The following is a 9,512-nucleotide window of genomic DNA, read 5'->3' as shown; positions in this document are numbered from 1 at the left end:
CAAGCGGTTCGTGGCAAGAGCTACAATCTTAGGGTTGACCCGATTCGTAAAAGTCAAAATAAATGGAGTCCTTCAGAGATCAAGAAAAGGCTCAAAAGAGGATGTTCCAAGGTGGCTCAAAACATAAAGAAAAATATCTTTAAATGAGTTATTATGCAGTTTAGTTAGTAGATTTGTGCAATATAAGTTTGTATGAGTTGTGTTGTTTTCATAGATGACTTTCTATTATTCTCAGACATGTTTTCAATGTGAACTTTGAAATTAATTCTAGAAAAGTTGCAATAACATGATTCAACACTGGATACAATACTAAACAAAAGGATGAAGAATACAACTAACACAATTAAAGCATTCGATACAACTGAGTTATTCCAGTACCCCTAATATGACAACTAAGGATTTAGAGCCGAGCCACTAGCATTAGATCCAGCACGGTGTGGGCATCTACTTCGGCTATGACCCTCACCTCCACAAAGTCTGCAACGCCTAGGACCATGCATGTCACACATATCCATTTCATTTAAGAAGCGAGTTTTTTTAGGGCGACCTTTGGTTACTCGCTTGAGGTGGGGATTGGGTATTAGTCTTGGTTCTTGATGCATCGGCCATGTTGTTAGATTTCCTAGTGGCCTGAATCGGGTTCTGTACACCTTTCGGATCTCTTCCATCCTATACACCTCATGCACATATTGTTTCCAATCAAGGTGCTGGTTCACACAACAAGCGAGGACATGGTGACAAGGAATTCGATCCACCTGAAACTCACTATAGTCACAATGACGATGACGAAGATTCACTGCAAACTCTATGCCGCTAGGCATCTCACGCACCTCAAAGACCTTGTTCTACCGGTCAAATAAGTTAACTTGGATGCTTCCCACTGGATGCTGATTTGACTGAATTTTCTCAGTTGAGAATGCATCTCCTGCACTTATACGAGCCTCAAGCTCAGACCTCTTCCTAGTGAACAATTCATTTAGCCTGTAAAAATTTGTCTTAACAAGGGATGTGATAGGTAAATTGCGTGCCCCTTTCAAAACTCTGTTAATGCACTCTACTAGGTTGGTGGTCATGTGGCCCCCAGCGATGTCCCTCATCATATGCCAAAGCATATTGCGATTGAGGGACATTTTCGAGCCAAAGCTTGTAAGTCTCACCCCGCTCACATAATCTTTGGTAACGCATGTTAAATTCACACACCGTTCTAGAATAGCTTGCCACAAGAGAACAACACAACTCAGATAATAAACAATGTTGTTATTATCAAAATCACCACATAATAATAAAAATATTGTAATTTATTCACCTATGTTGACGATCAGCTTCTGCATATGCGGTGCCTTAAACCTTCTCAAGATGTTAGATGCTATGTGTCTGATGCAAAACATGTGAATAGCTCTTGGATACTGCCATGCTCCATTGCTACGAGCTATGGCTAAACTAATGGACTCGTGTCGGTCAGAGATAAGACTAATACAATCTCGATTCACCACATATGTTCGCAAATGGCTAAGAAAAAAATGTCACGCATTGGCAATCTCACCCTCAACTATGGCAAATGCGAGAGGCACAATATCTCCATTGCCATCCTATGATACTACAACTAAAAGAGCTCCTTTATATTTTCCATATAAGTGTGTGTCGTCTACTTGTACTAATGGTTTGTAGCTTCTAAATGCTTTAATTCAAGGATAGAAAGCCCAAAAGACTCGTGTCAGAATCCGAATATCTTGCACCAACTCATCCCCTTGGTAGGCATATGCAGTTTTGTACTAAACGGTTGCTGATGGTTCTTTTGCTACCATTTCTTCAAACCACGTGGGCAAAGCTTCATAAGAAGCTTTCCACCCGCCAAATATTTTTCAATTCCCTTTTGCTTAGCCAGACATGCTTTGCGATAACTTATCGTATAATTGAACTTAGACTGTACCTCAGCAATTACAGATTTCACCTTTAGAGATGGGTCAGTTTCAACCAATGGCCTTATCGCCTTTGCAATTGTCTCTGAGTACAATTCAGCATGATCTTGAGAAATGGCAGCTTTGGTGCATGTGTGGCTACTATTGTATCTCCTTATAACCTAACAATATTGTCTTTTGATAAGACTAACTCTGATGAGCCAATCACAGAATGCTCCGTATTGTACACATTTTACATAGAATGTCGTAGGCTCTTATTCGAATACCCTATAATCGACACCTCTCTGAATGGTATACTCTTTAATTGCTGCAATCACAGCCTCCCTCAAGTTAAACTCCATTCCAATGATGAATTCACCGTCTGCAACAACATGTGGGACTGCACTAATAACAATATAAAATAAATCATAGAATGTTAAACTTATATTAACTAAAATAACTAATTATCTCTATAATAATAATAATAATAATAATAATAATAATAATAATAATAATAATAATAATAATAAAATTACTAAAATAATTAACTATATCTAAATTTTTAATTAACACGATTACTAAAATAATAATTCAAAATATGCTACCACTAGTAATTACCTGCATTGACATATTTAGGAAATTCTGGTGCATGCATGGCATCAACATTCAAAGTATGCATGAAAGATGGCTCTCCGGATGGATGCCGATCCGCTAGTGCGTTTGCAACATCTGTCACATTTGTGTCATCCATTATATCGTCTTCATCTCCATCTTCAGTTGGACTAAGAATTTGGTAATTGCCTTCAAACTTTTCTTCACTTTCACTGTTATAACCTGTCCAGTCTATGTTAGGCTCCACTAAATTAGCCTCAACGATTCTTCGAACTCAACATATAACTTGATAATTGAGACTTGTGTTCTAGTTTGATGGCAGGTCAAAAATATCTCTTGTATACTTGTTTCATCAGCCACATACATTATTTGAAATTGAACAAAACCACCAAATATCAATACATGTTGTCTGTACAAAAAATTTGTTACTCTCTTCAATACTTGGTGATCTATACTTTGATAAAGTACACTCTTAAGTGATTCATATGTTATTTCAAGAGGAACAACAATAACACATGGATTCTTACATACAAAACTTACACCTTCATGTGTTTGAGATAAAATTTGACCATTATAGTATATTTTTAAACTAACATAACCCTCCGTTCTATCACTCAAACAATTTTATTCTCACTCAAAATACGAAACTCAGAAAATAAACAAACACATAACTAAGGAAGAAGGCAAGAAGAATATCCTACTATACCATCGCTAAACCACTAAATCTATCTAATGCAGTAAGCATCCCCTTTTTCTCCTTTTGTAGTTGGTTTAATAATTTTTTAATATACATGGTACAAAACGGTACTAACGTATTCAGAATACGGCACTACCATTTTATTTTTCCTGACAAAACGGCAACTACGTTTTACACTTTTTGCTATTTTTAATTTTTTTATATAACAATTCGGCATCGTCGAATTGACTTTGAATAAAATATTTTTTTAATTTTTCAAAATGTAAATCGGCATTGCCGAAATCATTTTTTAATGAATTAAAAAATTTTTAAAATAACAATACAGCAATTCCGAATTGAACTTTAATAAATTTCAGTTTTCAAAACCCACGTACATGTATAACATGATAATTACAAAATAACTTGGAAAAACAACTTCCATCAAGAGAGGACTGAATTATGATTTCTTTTTCATAAAAACCAACTTTTATCAAATTGGTTACATTTCAAAATAATTATGTAACTTCTTTTATTTATTATTTTAATTAAATATTTTATTAAACCAATAAAATAAGACACATCACACATATGAGACATCATATAATAATATAATTTCTTACAGCACCTACCTCAACATATCACGGACCACACATTTTCTAAATCTATGTGACTGGTAACACCCACCTCTTCCGCACTTCACCCAACAAAAGCATCCACCTCCACGTCCTCGATAACAGCATCACCTCCAACGCCGACAACATCCACCACATCTTCAAGACTAAGTTTCACAACTACCCCAAGGGTACGCCTTTCTTCACTCTCCGGCAAGCAATATAGTAGATTGTTGGATATTATAACAACATGAGAAGATTATCCTTTGACATCATATGTAAATTCTCATTTAGAATGGACCCCAAGTGCTTCGTTCCTTCTCTTTTGGAGTCCATGCTGGTAGATAGCTTCAACCTCGCATCCAAGTTATCAGTACAGCAAGAAATGTCGCTGTCACTACTCATGGAAACTGGAGCAATTAGTAAAGATTTGTTCGAAGAAGAAGTTGAAGAAAGCGATCAGAGTGGTGAACAATATAGCCATGGAGATGATAGGGCAGACGAGGAGGGAGATGACAACGACGACGACGAGTCTTAACAAATCAGACTTGCTGTCTATATTCATGGGATCCATTGAAGACAACAAGTACTTGAAAAACATAGTCATTAGTTTCCTGAGTATGAATTTGTTGAGAACAAGTTGAGGATTTTTCTTCTTGTGAACATTGAAGTTGTAGAGTGTGTATTGTGTAGCTTGAAGTTGTAGTATTAAACTATTAGAGTTATGTGAGATATGATGGAAATTGGAGGGAGAACAGTGTCGTTTCCGAATAGAGGGAGTCATAGACCATTTTGTCCTCCGTTAGAGTTGTCAGGGATCATTTTATCCTCTATTAGAGTTGACGAAGCAAAAAACCTAAGTAACTGAGGAATTAATTGTTAAAGATCAATAGAGTAATTAATTTTAGTTAAAGACTAAAGAGTTTGATCCGAAATTTTTTGGAAACCAAAATGAATAAATACTCTTTATATAACTAACTTTAATTTGAGCCATTCAACTAAGGGTCATCTAGTGTACAGATGTATTTTTGTACAGATTTACAGATTTTTGTTTTTTATTGCATTTTCTGTGGACACGTGGAGTTTCTCTTTGGCTGGAAGTAGCTAGGTGTGAGGAAGCTGGCGAGGCTCATTGGAGTGTTGGGTGAGCCGGCTGGATAGCGTGACTCAGAACGAGATTTTGTTATAGAGGGTTCCATTGGTGCCATAGTTTGGCTTTTTGGTTTGATCCCAAAAAAGAGTGGGTGTAATCCAAGAAGTGGTTCTCTGGGTCAGTTTTCTCCTCTCATCAAAGGAAACCCTATCAGCGTTAACCAAGACCGCCACCGTGGGCCTCGTGACTCTCACTGTGCTCGGTAATTGGCTACTGCGTCTTTTCCGGGTGCTCCCTCCTGGTCAACGACTTCTCCACGGACGCCAATCTCCAGGTCATGCGTCGTACCCAGGGATCAGTGGTGCTCATAGACGTCGTCTTGGTCAGGTGCGCTAGTTGCATAGTCCGTTATGCTGCTCGTCCTCTGCCGTGCTTGTCAGTCAAAGGTAAAAGCTGCTCTTCCCATTGAATGATCAGCTTTGAGTGTTGGCATCGAAACATGATCAGGTTAGGTCGAGTATGTGTGTTGCATTTGAAATGTGTATTTTGAATTTTTAGTTACTAGTATTGGCTTTATGGTGAAAATTTGAAATGCTGCTGATGTTGTGGATATAGGATTACGAATCCAAGGTTTTAGTCGGTTGGAGCTTGGGTAGTTAGTTAAAGACTAAGTCACATTAGATCATCCTTCTTCTTCCACAAACTCCTATATGAACAAATTGTTAGATTCTTTAGACATATGTGTTAGATAAAAATTAGGAAGTTCAATATATTGTGGGTTTGGAAAATTGTTATTTCTATGGGTACTACTAGCATGCTAGGAATGATAATGAATGCATGTCCTTTCCCCCTTTGCGTCTAAATATTGGAGCTGATGTGAAATTGAAGACTTGTGGCACCCTACTAAGCATAGGCACCTTCACAGACACTAGAGACATGGACATGGTAATTTAAATTTTTTATTTCATAGAGGACATGCCACAACTATATCATGAAAAGAAGGTTGTAAATGATTTATAATTAGATCTTCATGTGTTTTTTATACTATAAGACCTGCTGATGTTTTTTGTTTTTTAATTCCTGCCACTAAATTCTAAAAAGGGTTTACCCTTTTGTCTACCATTTTGCTGGGAACCTTGTTAAACTTATAGTGCTTTGTAGGTTCTTAATTTTTTGTTTTTAAACTTCATGAAGATGATGCGCTAAAGTTGGTGTGCTTTGTTAAGGAAAGGAATATTTTCTTCAACCTATTTTTGCATTCTACGAAGAAAATAGATGAATTAACTAAAGGGGTTAAGTAGAAAATAAGATGAGCGAATATTTGTTGTTGGTTTGGTTAACTTCACATTCTTAGTTTTTGTTTTTGGTGGATATCTTGCTGAATTTAGAAGTCATATAATGTGTTTTAATTAGTTAATTATAACTTCACTAGTGATATAATGTGTTTTTTTATTATAATGCGGTGGAGTTTGTCACTTTTAGTTATTGCTTGATGAGATTAGTTTGTGAAGTCATGCAGTTGCCAGGCTAGAAGATTGCACACTTGTTGCCAATGGATTTCAAGAGTATGCTGAACGGTGAGGGTGAAGACTCGGATAGGAGTACCTCAAATGATAGTTGTGGACATTATTGTGCGAGTGATGATAATTATGACGAAGACGAAGGCCTCGAGCACCATGAGGGCTGCGAATATGGGGAAAAAGTGTAGGGGGTGCCGTTGACGGTAACAGGTCGGGTGGTGCAGATGATGTGGCAGAGGGTGGTCTCAGCCGTCCAGTTAGTGCGAAAGACTTCTTAGGAAAAGATTTTGCAATGGAGGAGGATGCTTATGCTGCCTACAAGGAGTTCGCTAAATTAAGGGGTTTTGGAGTTCAGAAGGGAGATGTATCTCGTGTGAATGGAGTGTTGATTAGGAGAGATTTTTCTGCCATCGACCAGGTACAAGACGTACTAAGCACTATGACCGTCCTGAGCGAGTAAGGCAAGAGAGGTTGGAGATTCGTACGGACTGTAAGACAAAGTTGAAGATTTACTATGATATGCAACATATCGTGTGGAGGGTGAAGACCATCGTGGACAAACATAACCACGAGCTTTCCCCAGCAATGTTTGCACATCTCCTTCCTAGTCATCGAAAGATGAGTGACGGTGACAAGATACAGGTGGATAGTTTGAAGCAGTTTGGGATCGCCACCTCAAAAATGATGGCTTACATGGCGGGGCAATCTTGTGGGTATGGCATGCTCCGGTTTACAAAACAGGATCTGTATAATTATGTGCATAGACAAAAGATTGCGCGAATATGTGATGCCGATACCGCAGCAATGATAAATGAATTTTTGCCGGTATAGAAATTATCAAGTAATCAATCGTAGTATAGTCTAAACCAGACGCAAAATCCATTATCAAACAAATCTACAATCTATAATCGAGAGTATTAGTCCCGAGTCGTTCTTCCCTAGGAATGCTACAAGAATGCATGCTATTGGTTGAGTGGTCTTTTGTGGCTTGAAGAGTGTGGCATAAAAGTGTTAATAAAAGAAAACAACAATCAATCAATATTAAAAGCCTTGGCCAAGGTTGAACATTGGAAGTTCCATCACTATAGCTTCCTTCAATTGTGATAACAAAGGAGTGTTGCTTCACTTAGTTAACCCCTAATTATAGAGGAAAGTCAAGTAAAAGTAACTAACTTGAGTCACAAGTCCTAGTCTTACCCTAGGGAAGTCTAGCTTTAGTGCACTCCAAGTCAATTAGCAATCCTCAATTCTTAATCAACAATTGACATTCATTATTCAAGTGTCTCCAATGACTCAACTACTAGGCCAAGTGAGGGGATGCTACTCCATATCTAAAGTTGGCATTTTCTCAAACATTTGGAGAGCAAGAATGAAAGGCATAGTAAAATTGAGAAGAGATTTAGAATCAAAGTAATTCAACACAAGAGATTAACAACAATCAACAATGAACAACAATGAAAATGAGATCTTCAATGAATTAATAGAATCCAAACAACAAAGTTAAACCTAAGATTTATGAGAATTGAACAATTACAAACACTAATTGAGATTAGAGAAGAGGATCTACAACATGAACAAAGTAAAGTGAGAGTTGCAATAGATCTCACCAAGGAATGGGTGAGAATTGAGAAAATGAAGATGAATCCTAGAGAGAGGTTGGAGTTTCTCTCTCTACAAATGCAACTAACTAAAAATATCTAAGAAAACTTGTAAAATGAGTCTATAGATGTGAATGTGTGTCAATCCCCTTCAATCCTTGGCTCTTATATGCATTTTGGCGCCAAAGTTGGTTGCTGAAACCTTCCAAAATCACCAGGCACGTGTTGCAATAACAGAATCACGTGCAGACTACGACGCATGCGCGCACGGTACGCGTGCGCGTCCCTGGCTAATTCTGCGATGTGCGCGCGAGCGCCTTGTGCGCGTACGCGTGCTTGGCCGAGATCAATTCTTTGGCTTTTTGTGCTTCTCTCCACTTGCATGCTTCCTTCCTTGCTTCCTTTGATCCATGCCTAGCCTATTTCACCCTGAGATTACTAGCAAACACATCAAGGCATCTTATGGAATCAAGGATGAATTAAAATTATCAAATTAAAGGCTTAAAAGCATGTTTTTACACTTAAGCACAAATACGGGAGAGATTACAAAACCATGCCAATTCATAGGCTAAATGCGAGAAAAAGGTTATCAAAATACTCTAAATTCAATACAAGATAAACCCTAAAAATGGGGTTTATCAAGCAACTATCAGTTACTTGGAGGATAGGGCAAATGCTGACATGAAGACGGTGGCACGATACACACAGACCCCAGATAATCGGTCGGGTAGCCTATTTCGGGCCGACAGTAAGATGATGACGGATTATCAGCTATTTGGTGACGTGTAGGATTTTGATTCAACATACCGATCTAACAAGTACGGGAAACCACTAGTGGTTTTCTCTAGGTCAAATCACCACAAATAGACATCAATTTTTGGGTTTGCGTTGCTGGAGAACGAAGAGGTCCGCACTTATTGGTGGGTGTTGTTGAACCTGCATGATGTTATGGGGCAAAAGAAGTCGTGTGTAGTGGTGACTGACGGGGACAAGGCGATGCGCACTACAATGGCTGAGGTGATGCCGGCAGCGACACATAGACTTTGTGGTTGGCACTTAGAGAAGAATTGCGTCCAACGGGTGAAAGAAACAGAATTTCACAAGGTCTTTAGGAAAGCAATTTATGTGAACTTTGAAATCAGTGACTTTGAGGAGTACTAAAAGGCATCTGTCAAGTCGCTTGGCCTACATGATAACTGTTGGGTTAAGTCCACATACGAATGTAGAGAAAGTTGGGCAATGGCGTACCTTAGGGGCACCTTTTGTGCGAGATACAGGACAACATCAAGATGTGAAGGGATCAATGCTTTCATTAAGGGCTTCCTTAAATCAACTGATAGTATGTTAGAACTTGTGCATAGTTTAGACCGTGTTGTAAAAGACTATCAGAACAACGAAGTTACAGCCCAATTCTACTCAACGTACTATAGTCCGGTGCTGATGACTGGCCTTGTTTCGATCGAGCTATTTGCATCGAAGGTGTATACACGAGCATTCTTTAGTG

General features: G+C 38.2%; 2 protein-coding genes across 2 annotated transcripts; one reads left to right on the top strand and one right to left on the bottom strand.

Moving 5' to 3' along the window:
• Positions 1-392: 392 nt before the first annotated feature.
• LOC140183338 (uncharacterized) lies at positions 393-821 on the bottom strand. Its single transcript, XM_072231748.1, has one exon. The coding sequence runs from the start codon at positions 819-821 to the stop codon at positions 393-395; it is 429 nt and encodes a 142-aa protein (XP_072087849.1).
• Positions 822-5,227: 4,406 nt separating this feature from the next.
• On the top strand, positions 5,228-9,169 carry LOC140183337 (protein FAR1-RELATED SEQUENCE 5-like). Its single transcript, XM_072231747.1, has 5 exons — positions 5,228-5,336; positions 6,410-6,467; positions 6,621-6,866; positions 6,950-7,235; positions 8,876-9,169. The coding sequence occupies exons 1-5, from the start codon at positions 5,228-5,230 to the stop codon at positions 9,167-9,169; spliced, it is 993 nt and encodes a 330-aa protein (XP_072087848.1).
• The last annotated feature ends 343 nt before the right edge of the window (positions 9,170-9,512 follow it).

The sequence above is a fragment of the Arachis hypogaea genome, chromosome 3, assembly GCF_003086295.3.
Source record: "Arachis hypogaea cultivar Tifrunner chromosome 3, arahy.Tifrunner.gnm2.J5K5, whole genome shotgun sequence".
NCBI lineage: Eukaryota > Viridiplantae > Streptophyta > Magnoliopsida > Fabales > Fabaceae > Arachis > Arachis hypogaea.
Note: the sequence above shows the minus strand (reverse complement) of the source record. Positions and strands in the feature narration are given on the sequence as shown.

Bases quoted from the DNA above. Each gene is read 5' to 3' on its own strand.
- LOC140183338 (XM_072231748.1), bottom strand. From the start codon at position 821: ATGCCTAGCGGCATAGAGTTTGCAGTGAATCTTCGTCATCGTCATTGT.
- LOC140183337 (XM_072231747.1), top strand. From the start codon at position 5,228: ATGCGTCGTACCCAGGGATCAGTGGTGCTCATAGACGTCGTCTTGGTC. The intron at 5,337-6,409 runs GTAAAAGCTGCT...GAAGTCATGCAG, and splicing joins GCCGTGCTTGTCAGTCAAAG to TTGCCAGGCTAGAAGATTGC. The intron at 6,867-6,949 runs GTAAGGCAAGAG...TATCGTGTGGAG, and splicing joins ACTATGACCGTCCTGAGCGA to GGTGAAGACCATCGTGGACA.